Source organism: Schistocerca gregaria, chromosome 2 (assembly GCF_023897955.1).
Source record: "Schistocerca gregaria isolate iqSchGreg1 chromosome 2, iqSchGreg1.2, whole genome shotgun sequence".
NCBI classification, from domain to species: Eukaryota; Metazoa; Arthropoda; class Insecta; order Orthoptera; family Acrididae; genus Schistocerca; species Schistocerca gregaria.
In genome coordinates this window covers 184,607,655-184,630,915 of record NC_064921.1, presented here as the reverse complement: position 1 = coordinate 184,630,915, position 23,261 = coordinate 184,607,655, and the positions used below count along the sequence as shown (strand labels likewise).

The 23,261-nt window shown below is 38.7% G+C and overlaps 1 protein-coding gene across 1 annotated transcript in view; it reads left to right on the top strand.

Moving 5' to 3' along the window:
- Positions 1–23,261, top strand: part of LOC126336648 (probable G-protein coupled receptor CG31760) — a 1,468,739-nt gene that overhangs the window by 1,418,545 nt on the left and 26,933 nt on the right. Inside the window, exons 11-13 of the mRNA XM_050000571.1 lie at positions 7,614–7,828; positions 8,151–8,289; positions 17,951–18,056. Of these exons, the coding sequence (XP_049856528.1) occupies positions 7,614–7,828; positions 8,151–8,289; positions 17,951–18,056 (460 nt within the window). The remainder of the gene's footprint in view (positions 1–7,613; positions 7,829–8,150; positions 8,290–17,950; positions 18,057–23,261) is intronic.

The window sequence follows — 23,261 nt, the reverse complement described above, 5'->3', positions numbered from 1 at the left end:
TCTTCCCTAAACTTTTGGGTGTATTGGGGTTTAACTTTACCCATTTCAACAAAACTTTAGTCAACAGTGGCGGAGCGTGAGGGGAGACTTTAGACTTAGTGTCCCCTGTATTCGTGCTTCAAAAAGATACAACAGTAATTCATAGCAAAAATATAAACAACTTTCTACTAAGAGCTCTAAACGTGCGAAGACGTCAGTTTTGTAGCCCACGCAGCATCCTGAGTATTCGTGTATTTGACTGCTTGAGACTCGACTGCTCTCAGTCTCTGACTCCCTTCCCTTACCTGGCTGTGTTAGTGGCATTCTCGGCTCCCCTCCACTACCCTCACCCACGAAGGCCGGTGCGCTGCACTTCTCGGTAGGTATCGAGAGTAATCTCTGCCGCATCTATGCTGGCCTTTAACACGGAAGTGAACAGTTGCCCGGTTTGTGATCATAGTCATTCTTGTGTGATTTTAGTGCATGTTTTCGTTGTGTCGTCAACATGAGTGAACCAGCAACTGAACACCTTATAGAATTTTTATTAAAGACGCCTTTTTCTATACTAACGTACGAGAAAAAGCGCGAATTGGACAAACGACCTACTCCTATACTCAGTGTAGTGAAGCCAAACAAAAACGCACTTTTCCGACAGCCTGGTACGAAAAGCATACTTGGCTGACTGCGAATGCAGTTAATAACAGATTATATTGTTATATATGTCTTCCGTTTGGTGGTGAAAAGGAATGATGCAGTGAGGGCATTTGTACAATAAAGAACTTTGACAGGAAAGCATAAAAGCATCAGATATCAAAACGTCACCTTCAAAACAAAGAATCATTCCAGTTATTGGGCAAAAGGAGAAATAGGCACGCCCTTTCTGAAGCCGCTCGTCTGACAGAAATAAAATACCATGAACAAGTTGCATCCAACAGAAGAGCATTGGCTCGTCTTATTCAGGCAATTGTATTTCTTTGTATACAAGAACTAGCCTTTCGCGGCCATCGAGAAGACGAATCCTCCAGCAACAAATGTAACTATCTGGAATTGTTGGATTTACTAGCTAAAGGAGAGCAGTTAATCCGAGACCGTCTATCAACTTCCACCTTTAAAGGAACTTCTCCAGATATACAGAATGATGTAATAGAAATGATAACTCTGGCAGTTAATGAGAAAATAAAATCTGAAATTCAGAACTTCAATTTCATTTCGATTCAGGCTGATGAAATATTAGACGTGTCATGTAAGAGTCAAATGAGTATAATATTCAGGTACTGTATTGCAGACAAAATTGAGGAAAGATTCGTTGGATTTTACGACGTTCTGGAGATAAAACTGCTGAAGGTTTGTCAAACATTATTTATGCAGTATTGAAAGAATGGAATGTGGAAGGAAAAGTGGTTAGTCAAACATAATGGCCGGCAGAGGAAGATGACTACAACAGTTGGTGAAGCAGTTCTCTCCCTATGCGCTGTTTATTCATTGTTACGCACACCAGCTGAATTTGTTACTGTTACTTGCCTCCAAAATCATACAACAAGTACGCATGTTTGTAAGTGATGTTACTGCATTCCATTCGCTTTCCATCAAATTATCAAAACGAACTGTATTGCTAACTGAGAAAGGTTATAAACTGCCACATGCAAACAACACTCGCTGGAACTTTCGTTCCAGGGCAGTTTCAACAATATCCAGCAATTTCTCAGAGCAATGTACAGACTCTCAGTGGGACCCAGAGTCTTTGAGCTGTGCTGTGGGAATGAAACGACGGATGGATGATCCTACATTTGTCTACTTGCTTTGCTTCTATCAAGGGTGCTTTGTTTATGTTGATCATCTCTTCAATGTTCTTCAGTCAAAGTCTGTCAGTATAACTTGGTTTGGTTGGTTGTCTGGGGAAGGAGACCAGACAGCGTGGTCATCGGTCTCATCGGATTAGGGAAGGATGGGGAAGGAAGTCGGCCGTGCCCTTTCAGAGGAACCATCCCGGCATTTGCCTGGAGTGATTTAGGGAAATAACGGAAAACCTAAATCAGGATGGCCGGACGCGGGATTGAACCGTCGTCCTCCCGAATGCGGGTCCAGTGTCAGTATAACTGCTTGCCACGACGAAATAAGAACTGTTTTGAGAAACTTACGACAATTAAGAACGGAAACATTCATTGATGAATGCATTAAATGCAGCTTGTGTTTGAATGGCAACTTATCATTCTGCGATTGTCAAAAGACATCTCTCAGGACACTAATAATATTAGTAGTAGTAGTAGTAATAGTAGTAGTTGTTGTTGTTTTATTTCATGCAGATTGTTTCATTTGTTTACATTATTGTATACTGTCTATTTTGTCTTCCCATAAATGTAGTCTCCCCAACCTTCACAACCACGCTACGCCACTGGTAATCACTCTGACTAGCACGGCGCGGCTACTGCTGACACGCAGCATTCGCGAATTTGCATTTGGCTCAACTGCTCGGTCCTCGGATGTGGAAATGCAATAATTATAATTGAAATATTGTATCGCAACGTGCTTTATTCAAATCACTGTCTCAAACTTTTAAAATACTTAAACATTTTGTTCTAGAAATTTGAATGTTACGCTTATACCTATAAATAATACAAAATAAAGTATAATAGTTTCGTACTTATGTATTCTTGAACTCGTTATTTACTTTGCTGAGTACCAGTAGCAATTCCGCTTGCGTCTGTTAAAAGATTTTATAGTTTAAGCAGTTACAGGAAAGCAATTTTTCTATAACGAGCAAGTTGAAGATATTGAAATACAAAACTAATCTTTGGAAATGAACAAAATAATTGTTTCGAAGAATATATTAAAAAGACTAGAATTCAGCCAGACAATATTTTAAAAAAGACTAAATTTCCCACTAGCAACCAGATCTAAAATTTGTCAACCAGATGGCCCTTAGAAAAACTGGATCTAGTTGGGAAACAATTAAATTGGCGACACTGCTCTCCTTAGGTCTTACATTGTTGCGCAGATAATCTATATTTTCAAAACAACATATTATGCCTTTGCTACCACTTAATCGACTCTGTTGTAGAAAGGCTAACCTGAATGCATATTGTGAGGAGCTAAATATACACTCCTGGAAATGGAAAAAAGAAAACATTGACACCGGTGTGTCAGACCCACCATACTTGCTCCGGACACTGCGAGAGGGCTGCACAAGCATTGATCACACGCACGGCACAGCCGACACACCAGGAACCGCGGTGTTGGCCGTCGAATGGCGCTAGCTGCGCAGCGTTTGTGCACCACCGCCGTCAGTGTCAGCCAGTTTGCCGTGGCATACGGAGCTCCATTGCAGTCTTTAACACTGGTAGCATGCCGCGACAGCGTGGACGTGAACCGTATGTGCAGTTGACGGACTTTGAGCGAGGGCGCATAGTGGGCGTGCGGGAGGCCGGGTGGACGTAGCGCCGAATTGCTCAACACGTGGGGCGTGAGGTCTCCACAGTACATCAATGTTGTCGCCAGTGGTCGGCGGAAGGTGCACGTGCCCGTCGACCTGGGACCGGACGCAGCGACGCACGGATTCATGCCAAGACCGTAGGACCCTACGCAGTGCCGTAGGGGACCGCGCCGCCACTTCCCAGCAAATTAGGGACACTGTTGCTCCTGGGGTATCGGCGAGGACCATTCGCAACCGTCTCCATGAAGCTGGGCTACGGTCCCGCACACCGTTAGGCCGTTTTCCGCTCACGCCCCAACATCGTGCAGCCCGCCTCCAGTGGTGTCGCGACAGGCGTGAATGGAGGGACGAATGGAGACGTGTCGTCTTCAGCGATGAGAGTCGCTTCTGCCTTGGTGCCAATGATGGTCGTATGCGTGTTTGGCGCCGTGCAGGTGAGCGCCACAATCAGGACTGCATACGACCGAGGCACACAGGGCCAACACCCGGCATCATGGTGTGGGGAGCGATCTCCTACACTGGCCGTACACCTCTGGTGATCGTCGAGGGGACACTGAATAGTGCACGGTACATCCAAACCGTCATCGAACCCATCGTTCTACCCTTCCTAGACCGGCAAGGGAACTTCCTGTTCCAACAGGACAATGCACGTCCGCATGTATCCCGTGCCACCCAACGTGCTCTAGAAGGTGTAAGTCAACTACCGTGGCCAGCAAGATCTCCGGATCTGTCCCCCATTGAGCATGTTTGGGACTGGATGAAGCGTCGTCTCACGCGGTCTGCACGTCCAGCACGAACGCTGGTCCAACTGAGGCGCCAGGTGGAAATGGCATGGCAAGCCGGTCCACAGGACTACATCCAGCATCTCTACGATCGTCTCCATGGGAGAATAGCAGCCTGCATTGCTGCGAAAGGTGGATATACATTGTACTAGTGCCGACATTGTGCATGCTCTGTTGCCTGTGTCTATGTGCCTGTGGTTCTGTCAGTGTGATCATGTGATGTATCTGACCCCAGGAATGTGTCAATAAAGTTTCCCCTTCCTGGGACAATGAATTCACGGTGTTCTTATTTCAATTTCCAGGAGTGTATCATTAGAGTCAAAATATGGAGGTCAGCTACTCTTTCATTGTCCACCTTCTCCATTACGTGAGTCCAGCGAAAGCTGTCATTTAGCTTATTGTTCATTAGTGCAGTAGTTCTTCTGCCTTACTGACGTTCTCCGTGACATTTTCATCTGAGTGAGGACTGACAAAACGGACAGTTAGAATATCAGGTGGAATTAATATTCTTATTTTACGTATATAGTGCACCATACATGGTAGAACGTTGGGTTGAATTGTGATTGGTATTTTACATAGCTATGGAGTGTATAATTTTTTCGATTTTGTTGTTTAATTCAGTTAATCAGAGTGGATGGGCTCATCTAGCTTTTACGACAACATGCTACAAAATTTGCAGTTAACAGGAGTAAAAACTTTTTGGTCGGTTCTTTAGCCCCTGAACTGGTTATTATTTTATCTCTTTTGTTCCATATTTAACACACTTCTCTTTATATGTACTTTAAAGTACAAGCTAAATTCAGAAAAGTTTTATTACGTGATAGCAAAATCTCTAATGACTATTTTCATACGTATTACATACACATATCACATAGCAGAGATATAAGGGGTTGGGATTGTATATTTCCTATCCTAAGTGAAATTCTGCATCTCCCTACAGTAGACGTATCTCAGAATAAGAGAGTGCATTCTTTGCAAAGTTTTGGAGTATGTTGCAGAACCATGCAGAACCTCCTCACTTTGAACCTCCACATATGTGTTATTACATGAACTATCATTAATTAGTCATAAATATGATGCAGTCACCTACCAAATGAACCATCTTGGACTAAGACAATAGTCTAATTCCATTTGAATACTGCACGATTGCACGCCAATACACCCAGTGTTCATTCCATATGGGACTCTTGTGTATGCCCATAGTGTTCTATGAATCCACTTCTACACCATGGGATCAGAAAAGAAAAAAAACTGGCACTATTTACCTTTTTAATGTGTTATTACCATACAATAACTAGGCCTAACTTTCTTCTTCCTGAAAAATGCTTTTCACATATTCTGTAGTGATTGGTAAGTGATATACGTGATGATTTTGCTAAATGGGGACAAACTGTAAGGAATGGTGCATGGGAGGATAAGGAACAAAAATTGTGAAATGGGCACATGGGCAGTAATGCATTCCAATGGAGGTACATCCACCTGAAATTGGAGCTATAAGAACTTACATAGTGATCTCAGTATCAGTACCAGGCAGGTGGCCCACCAGCAAGGGAGTAAGCCAGATGACTGTGTGGAACATTCTCCACACCAGCTACAACTGTCTATGTCACTTAGAAAGTGTACAGGCCTTATTACCTCTGGACTTACTCAGCAGTGATGGTTTGTCAGTAGTTGATCACACAGGCTACTGCAGTGCTGTGATTTCTTTCATCTACCATATTCACAGATGAGGCTATCATTACAAGAAGTGAGATCATCGACCTTCCCAACACCCACCTGTGGGCTATGGAGAATCTACATGTTATGGAAGCAGCAAACTATAAGTATTGGTTCAGCTTCATCATGTGGGTAGGAATTATTGGGGACAATGTCATCCTTCCACAGTGCCTCACAAGCTAGACATATCTGTGCTTCCTGCAGGTGACCTGGCCTCCTCTACTGAAAGACATGGGTTTGGTCATCCAAAGAATAATATGGTTACCACATGATGGTGCTCCAGCTCACTGCCCTCTTGAGAGTGGATCTAATACACTATACAGACAGAACAGTTTTACTTGCATGATATGTTCTGTTGTGAGCTTTCAGTCAATGAAATCTAGACTCTGAAAGATCTTCACCTTCTTGTGGGTGTACCCCCTTGGAATGCATTTCCGGCGATGTGTTCCTGTGATGTTTTTTGTTCCTTCTCCTCTCAAGTAGCATTTCCTGAAATTTATTTCCATTTAACAAAATCATACTGTATACAGCTGAAACAATTGCTTAAATCAATACAAAACACTCTTAAGCATATCTCTTTCACTTCCATTTAATCCCAGGTCAGAACAAGAAGTTCTGGCACGCTACGGAGATCATTTTGGACCTCTTATTACTGAAAATGACAAAGTGTTCTGGTCTGTAGGCAAAAATGTGATCAGCTCTACAATAACCAAGGTTCACTGCAAAAATGCCATTCATGCTTACTAACTGTTTATGTCAAAAAGTCCAGTAAAGAATTGTCACTTTATCAGCTTTAATTCATGCTTTCAATCATGTGTTGTGGTTGAATACAGTGTGTATCTTTCACGTACACTATGATTGTGAGGGAATCCCGAAATTGGCTTTTGTAAGCCAATTTCCCAATACCACTCTCATGTAAATGTTATACTGTTTTCGAAATGTGCTTGGCTTGTCAGGTTTACACTTGATTTTAACATGCTAGCTAATCTGGATTGGATGACTTTTTGTTAAGTCAAGGAGAAATCAAAATAGTGACCTAACCAGGAAATTATCTGCCCTAATATTGAATTGATGAGAAACAAGGATTATGATTACTAAATCAGAAAACTGTAGAGCTTATTTCCAGAAATCATAATGAGAAACTACACGATTCAAACACCAATGTATGACTGAGCTAACAAAATTATTCACCAGCATCAGTTACTTGAATCTGATTTTCATTTACTGGGAGGTGTTTTGTCTGTACTGTCTGTTAAAGTAATGTTTGAAACTTTTTACAGATGTTGTCATCTTAGATTTCACTTTTGAGGCTAATGTACCTATCCATAGTGTGAAGAATCTCAGAAATAACCAACCATCAAAGTGTTTAGAATATATAGTGTTGTGCAATGTATTTTATGTTAATATTTCTCTTCTTTATTGTGAAAATATTGTTTAATGATTATATTTAATGTGTCAAAACAGAAGAGGTAAAGATAACCATTCACCATGCAACAGATACAAATATGCACAGAAAAGGAGCATGATAGCACAGCTTGTAAACTTGCAGTAGCATTGAGAACATGTAGCAGACTGTGCACTAGCACATCTCATCCCCCACCTCTCTCTCTCTCTCTCTCTCTCTCTCTCTCTCTCTCTCTGTCTGTGTGTGTGTTTGTTTCCAATATCAAATATCATATTTTAATATGAGTTTCATTGTGTTTTAGGGTATCGCTAACATACAGGGTAAAGTCAGCACATAAGGTGAAGCTGACAGACAAACAATTGCTCCAGTGGATGTTTCCCATTCTGCTAGTTATGCTCATCTACTTGGGAACATGGACTCTGAGTGCTCCACCTACAGCAGAAGAAATACATGATAGCATAGGCCTTAGGTTTAAGCAATGCTCCTACAACTGGTGGGATCACAGTCTAGCTATAGGTAGGTTCTAAAATAATAAATAATGTTGTCAAGTCATTTATGCAAGTGTGCAAGAAGTCTGTTATAAGTTCTTTCATAACTAGTGGATCCAGTATCCATACCAAAAACTATGAATACTATAGATGATAATGAAAACTACAGATATAAACTGTGAATGTTTGCATGGAAAGAATTTTTTTAAATATCATACAGCATTTTTTCACCAGCTATTCATGATTATCACAAACAATTCATTGATTTGTCATATGATTATTTGATTTTAGTTTCCATGTGCAAAATAAAATTTTTGTTATGTTTAAGCCACTATTGTTGTTTCAAACAGGTGAAGTGCTTTTCCTGGCATGGGGTATAAGAGTCTGCTATAATGTTCGCAATGCGGAATCACTGTACAATGAGGCCCGACTCATCAGCTATGCCATTTACAATATTGCAATTGTGAACATTACTATGATTGCATTCCAGTAAGTATGTGAGAAATTCTAATAGAACAAACTAAATAAGAAATAAGTAAAAACTAAAATGCCTCATAATATAGTAAAGAAAATAATAAATTCTTTTTTAAACAATGCTATGATGACAGACAACCATTCCCAGCACAAAGTAACAGACATACAACCTTGTGTGTGTTCACACACACACACACACACACACAGTAATTAAATTTGCAAGCACTTCTCACACTGTGGCAGTAGGTGAGGGGTGGGGAAAGGTAACAAGAGAGAATGAAGAGTGTGGGGTATGTGTGTTCTTTGTATCAACTCTTCTTTGGTTGTTGTTAGAGAAATCACCATTTACTTTCTGATGATGTGGCAGCACAGTACTCAATATTTTAAATTGTACAGTGAATGAACTGTCTGTTCTTGTAGTAGTTTTTGGGTTTTAGCCATACATATTGATACCTTCCCTTTTCTGGACTGATGTAGCTCAGATCTACAAATTTGATAATTAGTGCATAAAATATATATGACATAGGTAAATGTGCTTGTTCAAAATGGAGAGCTATTAAAAGTAAAGAGTCATGTATTACTGATGAGGAACTAGTGATTTTTAAGTCAGTCTCATCCAAACAGCCAATTAAAAATCCTGTGCTAAGCTCAACTCTTGTTTCTTTTGGTAAGGGTATTCTGGTAGTGAACTCAAGGAAGCTGAATGACTGCCATTGTAAATCACGTAGATAGTCATTGGAAGGCATAGTAGTGCTGTGCTTGCACAGCGAGCATGCCATCCATCTCGCTGCATGAATATGCTGGCCAATAGTGTTTCTCATGGCCTGTATAAATACTGTTATCCAGTGAATGGAAATGTGTGCTGCACCACTTCTGTACTTGCACCTGTATTATCAGTTACTATCAGCACTGTACAGTGGACTACTTGATAATAACCTCACTTGGCACTTGGTTTTTCTCTACAGTCAAGTTTGGATTGCCTCTCTCTTTGTTCCTGGCATGTTTATATCATTGTGGTGAAGGTTCTCACTTTGTATGTTGTTGCTGCATAGATTGCTTTGGGCTTGTCCTAGTTGTGTCATGTCTGCTATTGGTCAGTTTTGTCAAACTTCACTACAGCTTGGTGTCATTTGCTCTTCTGCAGGCTGTACTTTCACCTTGCCATTTCCATCTCTCTCCTAGTTTCTGGCACTTGAATTGATATCCACTTTTGTGGGTATTGCATTTGCAATGAGGAAAAAGAAAGTTGTTCAGTAATATGGAGTCTGAATTGGTTTGTTTCTGGACCAACAGCAGCAGCTAGTGCAATAGCAGCAGCTATCGATATAATTGCTACAAAAGTCTCTTCAGCTTGAAGCAGATGAATTCCAAGCCTCTGGCACACACTTGTAACAAGTTTCAACTGCACTTAACATTGTGATATTTCCAATTTTCATTTAATGTGATTGTGCAATCTTCCCTTGCCAAATATATGTATCCGTGTATTACAATAAATGTTAAGCGAAATAGTTTCCTGTTATGTAAACTGAAGGAGGTGGGGGGAGAAGGAAAGAAAAGGAAAGGGGAGGGATTGCTTATGTCAGCAGCATCAGGACTTCATGCGCTATCAGCAGTAATGAGTGGAAATGTGTGCTGGACCAGGATTCAAATCCAGGATCTCCTGCTTGCTAAGCAGTTGCGTTAACCACTGCTCCACCCAGACAAAGAGTTTATTCCAACTGCACAGACTATCTTGGCAGTCCTCTCGGCTGACCCACATTCCCACCAAGCATGACCTATCTTAAAACCCTGTCCATGTCCTTCGTGCTCACTACTTAGAGATGTAATTTTGCAACCGCACTGAATGTGGTGAATCCATTGCTCGTTGAGGCAAATTTGTGTTTGATTGATGAGGAGTCAAATGCAGTACCTTGCCTGTTTCAAGCAGTGCTGTTATTTTATTAGCTATCCAGCCATCCATCAGTGTGAATGCACGAGAAAAGTAAAAATATTTTTTTACGTTTATGAACTTTCCCTTGTCAGTAATCAAACTCCAGACAACAAACAAATACTTAAACCCCAGGTCCGATTCCTTTATTCTCAGGGAGAACTTGGATTTGAACCCCAGTCGAGGATAATATTAATGTGCCAATTGTACTTCACGTCGTGTATGCTGAACAGCAGAATGAAAAATAAATTTCCTAACACAGTACATTATCTGCACAATGGTGCATCAGAATGTCATGTACACACAATTTCATACAAAAAATTCATCAGCACTGTATGAGTAATTTATTTTCCTCGCTACAAGGATGTGCAAAACATTCTCATCTTACCCAAAAGATAGAATGAATGCAACCAAAATAATATGATCTCTCAGAAACATATAATTCTTTACCCATATTGACTGTAAAGTTCCAAGGACATATGTCTAGTTACTGGTTTACGATCATGATGTGAATAACCATCTACATTTACATATGTACTTCTTCAAGTTACCATATGGTGCGTGGTGGAGGGTACCCTGTATCACTACCAGTCATTTCCTTTTCTGTCCCACTCAAAGTAGAGTCCTAATTTCTCGAATCTTACTCTCATGGATCTAATTCAAAATGGATGTTGTCGGCTCCTTGAAAAGAACTTTGCCATCCCTCCAATGACTCCCATTTGTGTTCTTGAAGCATCTCCATCATGCTTACGTGTTGTTCAAACCTACCGATAACAGATCAAGCAGTCCACCTCTGAAGGGTTTCAATGCCTTCCTGTAATCCAAACTGGTGTCAATCCCAGACACTTGAACAGTACTCAACAATGGGTCACACTAGTATCCTATATTCAATGTTCTTTTCAAATGACCCACACCTTCCTAAAATTCTCCCAATAAGCTGAAGTTGAGCATTCGCCTTACCTACTACAGTTTGTTCTTATTCATTCCATTTCATATTGCTTTGCAATGTTACTCGTAGATATTTAATCACTATGACTTTTTCAAGTAGCACACTATTAATTCCCTATTCAAAGGTAATGGGTTTGTTTTTCCTAGCCACATTAATTTATTTAGAGCTAGCTGCCATTCAACACACCAACTAGAAATTTTGTCTAAGTCATCTCGTATCCTCCTACAGTCACTCAACTACTGCACCTTCTCATACAACATAGCATCATTAACAAACAGTCACAGACTGCTGCTTACCCTGACCACCAGCTCATTTATGTACATAGAAAATAACAGTTATCCTACACACTTCCCTGGAGCACTCTTGATGATACACTTGCCTCTGATGAACACTTACCACCAATGACAACATACTGATTTCTGTTACTTAAGAAGCCATCGAGCCACTCACATACCTGGGAACCTATTCATATGCTTGCACCTTTGTTAACAATTGGCAGTGTGACATGACGTCAAATGCTTTACAGAAATGTAAGAATATGGAATCCACATGTCGCACTACATCCATGGTTCACAGGATCTCATGTGAGAAAAAGGCAAGCTGAGTTTTATGTGAGTGATGATACTCGCTAAAACTATGCTCATTTGTGGAGAGAAGCTTTTCACTCTCAAGGAAATTTATTATATTGTAACTGAGAGCATGTTCAAGACCACTGCAGCAATCAGATGTTAAAGATATTGCTCTGTAATTTTGCGTGTCTGTTCTTTTATCCTCCTCATATATACATATTCGTTAATCCTCCTCCTGCAACTTTTTCCATTCCCTTGGGAATTTCCTCTGGATGAGTAATTCGTGATGAATGCAAGCTCATTTAGGGGCCAGTGCTGTAGAGTAATGTGTGTAGAACTGAATTTGGATTCCATCAGGACCTGGTGACATATTTGCTTTCAGTTGTTCCTCCACATCAGTGATGCTTATTAGTATGTCCTGCATATAAGAGTCTGTGCAATGGTCAACTGATGGTACGTTTGTATGATTCTATGTTTGTATGATTCTCCTGCATGAACATTTTCTTAAGTGCGAAATTTAAAACTGCAGCTTTACATTTTGCTGTCCTTTACTGCCACATCAGAATAGTCAATGAGAGACTGGATAGAAGCCTTAGACCCATGTAGCAATTTTACATTTGGCCAGAATTTTCTTGTGTTGCACCCAAGATCTGTTGCTAAGTTTTGAAAGTGATAGCTGTTGCAATCATTGTGCATCAGTCTTTGTACAGACATACAACATTCTATTAACTTTTTCCTGTTGTCATTTGTGCATTCTGTTTTGAACCAAGAGTATAACATCTTTTGCTTCCTTATCATTTTTTGAATTTTGTTGTTGAACCACGATGAGACTTTTCTTTCCTTAATCCACTTACTTGGTGTGTGGTTTTCCAGAGTATGATCTACAATCTGTTTAAACTTTGCTTGTAATACTCTATGTCCATAATACTGGAACTCAATGCTGTCAATTGATTGTCGCAGTGGGATGCTAACAACAGTATAGCTGCTCTTTTTAGTGAAATACACTTGTAGCCTTCTTGATTGATTACTAACTTCAGTAACCAACATGATGGTCGCTAATCCCTATCTCTATATTGATGGTGTCGATTAGATCAGACCTGTTTGTAGCAACAAGGTCTAAAACGTTTCCATTTTGTATGGGCTGTAGAACTGTGCAAGACAGTTTTCAGAAAATGTGTTGAAAATAGCTTCGCAAGATTGCTTGTATGTGCTCCTGCAATGAATTCATACACATCCCAGTCTATACTTGGTACATTAAAGTCACTTCCAATTAATACTGCATGATCAGAGCATATCTGCACCGCTAGCTATAGACTTTCTGAAATGATGACAGCAGAATTGAATGGCCAGTAATACATTCAACAACTAACTTGATTTTACCTAGACCTTTTATATGCAACCAGATAACTTTGGTCAGGCTTCTACTGCCATCTGATACACATCCTATGAATATGATAGAGAAATGAGATTCAATGTTAAAGGATCTCATCCTTAGTGTTTGACTGTTGCTACATGGGCCACTGAATTTAAATGATGTTGTACACCTATTTAAGATGATGATTGCTAATGGTGTACAAAGACATAAAAATATATGTACGACTGATGAGAGCAGAGTAAGAATTCACAATTATTGTTAATAGAAGGTGCTTAAACTTGCTGACATTACAAAGAAATTTTGGGTGTTACTAAGCTTTCAGCTGGTTGGATGTTGCATTTTGTAAATATCAACACGAAAAGCAATACTGCTCAAGAATTGTTAAACATGTTTAAGTACTGTTCTAGTGACTTTCTCAAGAGTTGTAGAAAAATAAGTAAAAAATGGATCTATCATTGCATGTCAGAGACAGAGCAGCAATTAAAACTAGGTGATTAAAAGTTCACCAAAGAAATCAAAGTTGGTTCTACCTATTGGAAAAATAATGGTTGTTATTTTCTGTGACCCCCTCCCCCACTAACCATGGACATTGCCGTTGGTGGGGAGGTTTGCATGTCTCAACAATACAGATAGCCGTATCATAGGTGCAACCACAATGAAGGGGTATCTGTTGAAAGGCCAGACAAACATGTGGTTCCTGAAGTGAGGCAGTGGCCTTTTCTGTAGTTGCAGGGGCAATGGTCTGGATTATTGACTGATCTGGCCTTGTAACATCAACTGAAACAGCCTTGTTGTGCTTATACTGCAAACAGCTGAAAGCAAGGGGAAACTACAGCTGTAATTTTCCTGAGGGCAAGCAGATTTACTGTATGGTTAAGTGATGGTGGGTAAAATATTCTGGAGGTAAAATAGTAGTCCCCCATTTGGATGTCCGGGTGGGGACTACTCAGGAGGATGTCATTATCAGGAGAAAGAAAACGCCTTCTACAGATCGGAGCACAGAATGTCAGATCCCTTAATCAGACAGCTAGGTTAGAAAAATTAAAAAGGGTGATGGATAAGTTAAAGCTCGATATAGTGGGAAGTAGTGAAGTTCGGTGGCAGGAGGAACAGGACTTCTGGTCAGGTGAATACAGGGCAATAAATACAAAATCAAATGCTGGTAATGCAGGAGTGGGTTTAATAATAAATAAAAAATAGGAACGTGGATATGTTACTACGAACAGCATAGTGAATGCATTATTATAGCTAAGACAGACGCAAAACCCATGCCTAACACAGTAGCACAAGTTTATATGCCCATTAGCACTGCATATGATGAAGAGATTGAAACAACGTACGATGTGATAAAAGAAATTATTCAGGTAGTTAAGAGAGATGAAAATTTAGTAGCGTTGGTTGACTCAAATGCGATTGCAGGGAAAGGAAGAGAAGGAAAAGTAATAAGCGAATATGGACAGGGGGGTAAGCTGCCTGGCAGAAATTTGCACAGAGCATAACGTAATTGTAGCTAACACTTGGTTTAAGAATCATGAAAGAAGGTTGTATACGTAGAATAGGCCTGGAGACACTGGAAGGTTTCAGACAGCGAATATGGACAGGGGGTAAGCTGCCTGGTAGAAATTTGCACAGAGCATAATTTAATTGTAGCTAACACTTGGTTTAAGAATCGTGAAAGAAGGTTGTATACGTAGAATAGGCCTAGAGACACTGGAAGGTTTCAGACAGATTATATAATGTTAAGACAGAGATTTAGGAACCAGGTGTTAAACTGTAAACATTTACAGGGGCAGATGTGGACTCTGGCCACAATTTATTGGTTATGAACTGTAGATTGAAAAAGAATAAACGGCAAAAAGGTAGGAATATAAGGAGATGAGACCTGGATAAACTGAAGGAACCAGAGGTTATGGAGAGTTTCAGAGAGAGTATTAGTAAATGATTGACTAGAACCGGGAAACGAAATACTGTAGAAGAGAAATTGGTAGCTTTGAGAGATGAAATAGTGAAGGCAGCAGAGGATCAAGCAGGTAAAAAGAAGAGGGATAGCAGAAACCCCTTGGGTAACAGAAGAGATATTGAATTTAATTGATGAAAGGAGAAAATTTAAACATGCAGTACATGAAGGAGACAGAAAGGAATACATATGTCTCAAAAATGAGATCGACAGAAAGTGCAAAATGGCTAAGCAGGGATGGCTAGAGAACAAATTTAAGGGTGTAGAAGTGTGTATCACAAAGGATAAGACAGATACTGATAACAGGAAAATTAAAGAGAATTTGGAGAAAAAGGGAAGGAGTATATAGAGGGTCTATACAAGGGCAATGTACTTGAGGGCAATATTACGGAAATGGAAGATGACGTAGATGAATATGGAATGGGAAATATGATACTGTGTGAAGAATTTGACACAGCACTGAAAGACCTAATTCAAAACAAGACCCTGGGAGTAGGGAACATTCCAGTGGAACTACTGATAGCCTTGGGAGAGCCAGTCAGGACAAAACTCTTCCATCTGGTGAGCAAGATGTATGAGGCAGGTGAAATACCCTCAGACTTCAAGAAGAATGTAATAATTCCAATTTCAAAGAAATCTGAAGTTGACAGATGTGAAAATTACCGAACTGTCTATTTAATAAGTCATAGTCGCAAAATACTGACACAAATTCTTTATAGGGAAATAAAAAAATTGGTAGAAGCTGATCTTGGGGAAAATCAGTTTGGATTCCATAGAAATGCTGTAGCATGTGAGGCAATACTGACCCTACAACTAAAAGATAGTTTAAGGAAAGGCAAACCTATGTTTCTAGCAATTGTAGACGTAGAGACAGCTTTTAACAATGTTGACTGGAATACTCTCTTTCAGATTCTGGAGGTGATAGGGGTCAAATACAGGGAGCAAAAGGCTATTTACAATTTTTACAAAAACCAGATGGCAGTCATAAGAATAAAGGGGCATGAAAGGGAAGCAGTGGTTGAGAAGGGAGTGAGACAGGGCTGTAGCATACCCTCGATGTTATTCATACTGTATATTGAGCAAACAGTAAAGGAAACAAAAGAAAAATTTGGAGTAAGAATTAAAATCCATGGAGAAGAAATAAAAACTTTGAGGTTTGCCAGTGACATTGTAATTCTGTCAGACAGAGCAAAGGACCTGTAAGAGCAATGGAACAGAATGGACAATGTCTTGAAAGGAGGATATAGGATGAACGTCAACAAAATCAAAACGAGAATAATGGAATGTAGTCAAATTAAATTAGGTGATGCTGAGGGTATTAGATTAGGAAATGAGACACTTAAAGCGGTAAATGAGTTTCGTTATTTGTGGAGCAAAGTAACTGATGATGGTCAGAGTAGAGAGGATATAAAATGTAGACTAGCCAAGGCAAGGAAAGTGTTTTTGACAGAAAATTTTGTTAAGAGGTTTAAGTGTTAGGATATCTTTTCTGAATGTATGTGTATGGAGTGTAGCCTTTTATGGAAGTGAAACATGGACAATAACAGTTTAGACAAGAAGAGAATAGAAGCTTTTGAAATGTGGTGCTACAGAAGAATGCTCAAGATTAGATGGGTAGATCGCATAACTAATGAGGAGGTTCAGAGTAGAATTGGGGAGAAGAGGAATTTGTGGTACGACTTGACAAGAAGAAGAGATTGGTTGCTAGGACACTTTCTGAGGCATCAAGGAATCACGAATTTAGTACTGGAGAGAAGTGTGGAGGCTAAAAGTCATGTAGGGAGACGAAGAGACAAATATGCTAAGCAGATTCAGAAGGACGTAAGCTTCAGTAATTACTCAGAGAGGCTTGCACAGGATAGAGTAGCATGGAGAGCTGCATCAAACCAGTCTCTGGACTGAAGACTGCAACAACAACAACAATATCCATACTTATGGTCTAGTGCTCATAGTCCATGTCCACAAGGTTGCTTCCCAGTTTTATTCTCATCTCCTGGAGATAATGAAAGTTTTTGTCTAGATAAAAATGGCTACTTACTATGCAGAAGACAGTTCTCTTCAATCATGATAATGTGGCCGCATGTCATTCCTGCTAAAGTGCATGAGCTTTATTCTTAAGAACTATTACGTATGCCATATTCAATGGATTTGTGTTCCAGTTATCATTTTTCATCCTTAAACCCAGTTAAGGGACAGAGACTTACTTGCAGCATATGATGAAACAGAGAGACACTTTACATTGTGGTATAAATATTATTTTTCTGATAGTTTAAAAACTTTGTAAGTCATTTGTCTTTAATTATTTCATTACTTACCTTCACACTTTGTATGCTTTGTTTGCACCTTAAGAGATAGTCTGTCCTTATATCTTTCCATTTTGATTTATTTAAGAAAATATGGTAATTTTATGTAAGTTGGTCTGAAACTACTAGTAGAAGTATGCGACCATTATTATTAATATGATTGACTGGATTTTAGAAAAGCTGAATAGTCACAAACCAATAGATTCTTGAATGTATGAGTAAGGAAAAAATTGTGGAAGGGATTTTTGATATGAAATGGTATGTATTGATTCTGACACTTAGTTCGATTTTGCACACTCTTGTTAACATTTGGTGTTGAAAAAAATGTGTAACTAATTGTTTGGTACTTTATTTACACCACAGAATCTGATGATGGAACGTCTATTACCTGTTTGTTTCAACTACTTGGCTTTTTAAAAATCCATATTAAATTATATTAACACAGTAATTTATCCTAACTTCTTCTTGTATTTTATCTGACTTGTATCTTCATAACAGTTACAAGAAACAGTTATTGATGCAAGTATAATCATATATTGTGAAGATTAACCTACTCTTGTGTTTGTGTTAATCATGTATTTTCATTGATTCCACAGCTTGTTCATCTTTCCTCATGCTGGCCCTGACATCAAGTACCTGCTAGGTTTCATCCGAACTCAGCTGAGTACATCTGTCACAGTGGGGCTTGTATTTGGTCCTAAGGTACAGTATATGAATAGCTCTTCCACATATCAATCATTTAAATAATAATTATCCTCTTGAGAATGAAATTTAGGATATGGTGTTAATAATGCCTGAGGCAGCAGAGCCACATCTGGATACCAATAAGTAAAACAGGAAAAAAACTGATAGATAAGAAAATGGGCATTTTATTAACAATAAAAATAAGAAAAAACCCTGTAAACTTTCGTTATTGACGTTTAGAAAGGTAATACTTTTGCCAATCTGGATTAATGCCAGTAAAATTGCTAAGTGTGTCAGAATTATCCCTTATGGTTTGACAGTTTAACACTTTGAGCTCCAGTCACTTAGAAAATTTTGGGACCAGGAAACAAGCCATTTATACTATTATTTAAATTGTTAGTTGTAGATTTGTGGGTGACATATCTTGTAGGATAATACACGTGAAAGAAAAACCAAAATTCAAGCATCATCTTTATTTGATTTCTATGACAGACGTCAGATTTTACAATAATGATGACAAAAAGAATAAACATCCTTAAAAAAAGTGTGAGGTGAGCAATTTCACACATAACTGACATTTTTATGTAAAAATCTGAAGTATTCTGGCACGCAGAGGTACATTGCTTTCATTACAATACCTACTTGTCCCTTCCCGCTTAATTTTCCAGAAGATTGTTTCATCTTCTCCAAAAAAATCTAGCAAACCTATATTGGATGGTGCATTGTCACCAGATTCATCTGTAAGAAAGATGATATGAAGATAAATAAAAGAGAATGAAATTGTAATTATGGCAGCAGCATCTGCAACAACAATATTAGAGACAAAAAATGTGTTAGACCACAGTTTATCCGAATATAAGTCTTCTTCAGGCTATTCCCACTGAGATATTTCTCCCTCCAAACCAGTACCACTCAGTTCATCATCTACAGCTTCTGAAATATCTTGCTCATTGAGAAAATGCCTCATATTTGTAGCAGAATTACAGCAAACAGCAAAACGTAGTGAATACACGCACAAATCTCATCACAAAGCAAGCACACAATAGTTCAGTCAGCCATAATAACATATCTTTTGTTTGCTACTGTTTCCTTCAAAGTAATTTTAGAAACTAAAAACATAGGGCAGCACCTGTCAGTTGACAAGTAGTGAGATGTCCATACAGTGGTCTCATATGAAACCAGTCCATTTTTTGAGTGGCTGGTGGCTCATGCTTTGTTGTACATTGTGGCCTGAGATATACTCATAGGATTTGGTTTATTACATTTACATTCACTAATATCATTGACTTCCTCTTCGTCACTAGAAGCACCTTGTACACCATCCATTAGTTTGTCCTCAGTATTTGATTACAAAACTTCATCTTTATACAGCCACTGTCAAATGTCCTCCATGGTTATAGCTCCAAATGAACCCTGTAAATCTGAATCATCTATTCCTTCAAGAATAAATTCAATTTCTCTTCTGAAAAAAAAAAGATTACTCTTTTATTATCTTCATTAGCTTTGTCAGTAACTGAGATGCTACATAATACTTTTGATTGCCATCAGTTTTGCAAATTTCCCAGTTGCAAGTGATTTTAAACAGTGTGAATCAATTTCATTAGCACACTTAAGATCAGTGATTCTTTCTAACTCAGTTACAGGTGTTGACTTACTTGTGTATTGTCAGGGGTGTATTTCCTAAACAAGCCAGTTTCATCTGTGTTGTAGAACATTGCCAAAGAGAGATTTCTCTCTTCTAAACTAGTCTTTAATTCTTTAGAAAATGGTTGAACACTTGCAACACCTACACTTAAACATTTTCAACACACTTGTCTGTTAGAGATATTGTGCCGATTATAGAATTAAAACAGCCTTCCAGTACTACATACTTACAATAATTCTGACAGTGTGTTCTTGTTTGTACGTGGCTTAGACAGCATTGTCAGAGGTAGTCAGTTTTGGTCCAACTGATTGATTTTATTCTTGACTTGTTTGTCTTGTGTTAGCACCAAGTCCAAAAATTTATTACTGTTTTTCTTAACATCATAATATATCAAATTACCAGTGCTAAACTGTCAGAAGAATATAGACAGAAGTACTGGCATGGATTTTATCAAGCGTCACTTATTTTACCTTCTACATTTAATGCTTTGTATTTACTCCTAACACTCATCCTGTTTACTGCATGTGCTGTACAGCAGTTTAAAAGTCTTTTAATTGATCACAGAGACGAAATTTAGCAGAATGTATCTTGTGGGTTTTCTGCATCAAACTGATGAACGTCAACTTCTTTGTATGCTTACGACCAACACTGATACATACAGTATTTATTATCAACCACTGATGAAGTGATTGGAAAGGGAATATGAAGTGATTGGAAAAGGAAGAGGATGTGTTCAACATTTTGTAATAGATGAGCTTGGAACAAACGTTTCTAGTATACTAAGACAGCTTTTCACTTTGTGATAAGCAACCAGTCTGAATTATTGTGAATTTCACATCAGTAAAGTTCAGTTTAGTGAGGGCTTATTGTACTGCAACATTTGATCTGAAATCTATGTATGTTAATGCTAGTACTGTACACCTCTGGGGTGACACACAAAGTGTACACTGGTTGCAGTGACCCACAATTACTGTATGCAAATAAGATGAATATTCACAATATTTTATGAGACCAACACACAGTAGTAATATAGAAGAAAATAATTTTAATTAAAATAAATTACAATGAGACTCGTTAATGGTAAAGGTATGTTTTCTTATCCAAAAACGACCATTATTATTTCCACACCTGTGGCACATTTTAGAATGAACATACACTGGATGAATCCAACCATTACTCTTTTCACACCTGTAGCACATCTTAGAATGCACAGACATTGGATGAGGAGTCATGTGCAAATTTTCTGTACATCCAGATGGGTAATAAACTGAATGGCACCATCATGTTGATAAGTGAACCAAAAAGCTCACTGTATTCACATGCAGTCAGTATTTATAGTATATTTTCACTCAGTTCTGTACTTTGTCATTATCATCTGGGACATTGCACCCTAGGTGAAAAAATTATTTATTCTACAGAATGGTACAATAAAAATATTGTGCACAGCTGATAACCGAATGTCTTCTAGAAATCTTTTTGGGGGTCTATGAATTCTTACATTTATACTCTTTAATATACATAGACTCCTTAATTGTAGTTGCAGTTAATAACAAGCACGAATTTAGGACAAAATCAGCAATTCATAATCATAATACTAGAAGAAGAAGTAATCTACAAATAGAATATGCAACCCTCTCTTGATACAGAATACAGTTTTGGTTGCCAGTGAACATCAGGCAGGAAATTGGACATCTCTAAATATTAAAAAAACAAAGTAAAAGAATTGCTGATTAGTCACTCATTACACAATTTATCAGAATATTTGGGCTTAAGAATGTAAATTCTGAATAATCCTAATTTTTGTATTAGATAGATCCTGACCTTGCCAGTGTATAGACAGCTGATAGTGGTCTGCCATAAAGTTACGTAAATGCTTTGTTTGAAGTATTAGGTAAAATATGCAGCTAAGTGGTAAAGGACGAGGAGTAGTGGCTGTTTCCAAAGTCTGCCTGATAAACTGGACTCAGTCCACATCCCTGTGGGCTCTTCTTCGTGATGCCGTACACAAATCTCAATGAATGAATGAATCAATTATGTTGATGGAAGTAAGGGTTGCCGCATTCTCCACACACTAACACTTTTAATGTGGTCATATCAAATCTCTCTTGTGCTGGTGGCTCATTTAGTTGGTTTGGGAATGTTCTCCACGAATGGTTTTGCAAGAACTACAGTGTAATCAGCAACAGGATGAGCTCTTCTAGGAATGTTACAGAAAATTGCACATAACAGGGAAAACGGTGTACAACACATTGGCAAATTTAACAAGAGATAAATGAAGAAAAATACTACTACCAACTAATATAATAAGTGCAGTGTCTGTCACAAGATTGGGAGAAGAATCATTGTCATCACTAAAACACATACTAGTGAAAGAAAGTGACTAAAAGAAAGAGCTTTGCAAGTTATAATTTGATGAAACATTACATAAGCACTACCTGAAGAAGTAGATAAACCAGGTAGTGGCAAACATGACACAATAGGTCATTACACCAGCGTATGTTAAGGAAGACAAAACTTTCTTATGGAAACTCGTAAATATGTCATACACACTGCACAGCAACATCACACCACTTAATAACAATGTGTTTTCATCTACATCATACTCTGCAAGCCACCTAATGGTGTGTGGCGTAGGGTAGTTTCGGTACAAATATCTGATCCGTCCAACCCTGTTTCACTTGTGAGTAGTGCGTAGGAAGAATGATTGTCAGTAAGCCTCTGTATTGGCTCTAATTACTCATATTTTCTCCTTTCTCCTACCTGTTTTATATGGTCATAAGTTCACTCTGGATAGTTAGGCCTAGATATTTTATGGCAGATGCTGTCTCTAGCTGATTGTCATCAATAGTGTAGCCATACAGTAGTCGATTTCTTTCCTATGTATGCAGAATTTTTTACCTTTATTTACATTCAGGGTCAACTGCCATTCATCAATTCTCTGCAGGTTGTTCTGCAAATTCTTACTATCTTCTGGCATTGCTACTTCAGTATAGACAACTGCATCATCTGCGAATAGCCTTAAAGAGCATACAATGCCTTCTACTAGGTCATTCATATATATTGTAAACACAGGGTTCCTGCGACCTGGGACAACCGGGAAAAACCCGGGAATTTTTTTAAATTCCGGGATTTTTCATTGTTTTTGTTCTCAGTTAAATTTTTGTAATTTTGATTGGTAAGAACCAATACTCAAACAAAGGCTATTACTGTATGCTGCTACTGCAGTAATAAAACATGAACGAGAGAAAAAACTGAAATAAAACTTAAATTGCGAAGGAAATGCGCCATATATGGCAGCAAAACACAGTGCTCATACAAACGTCTGCCGACAGCAAAATGTGTCAAAGGCTTTAAGAAGACTATGCAATGCTTTGTAACAACAATTTTCCTCCAATGAGGAACATTAGATTGGTTTTAGCAGTTACGAGTGGGATCATGCGCATGCGCAGTTGAGTAGTATCTTCTTCCGCTTGTGGCTACAGATACATGGCTGTTGGCTGTGTAAGCAGTAAAAAAGCTGGCATTGCCAAGCTGCCACATTGCACAGCAGCCCTGGATCTAGGAATGTGTGCGTGTGT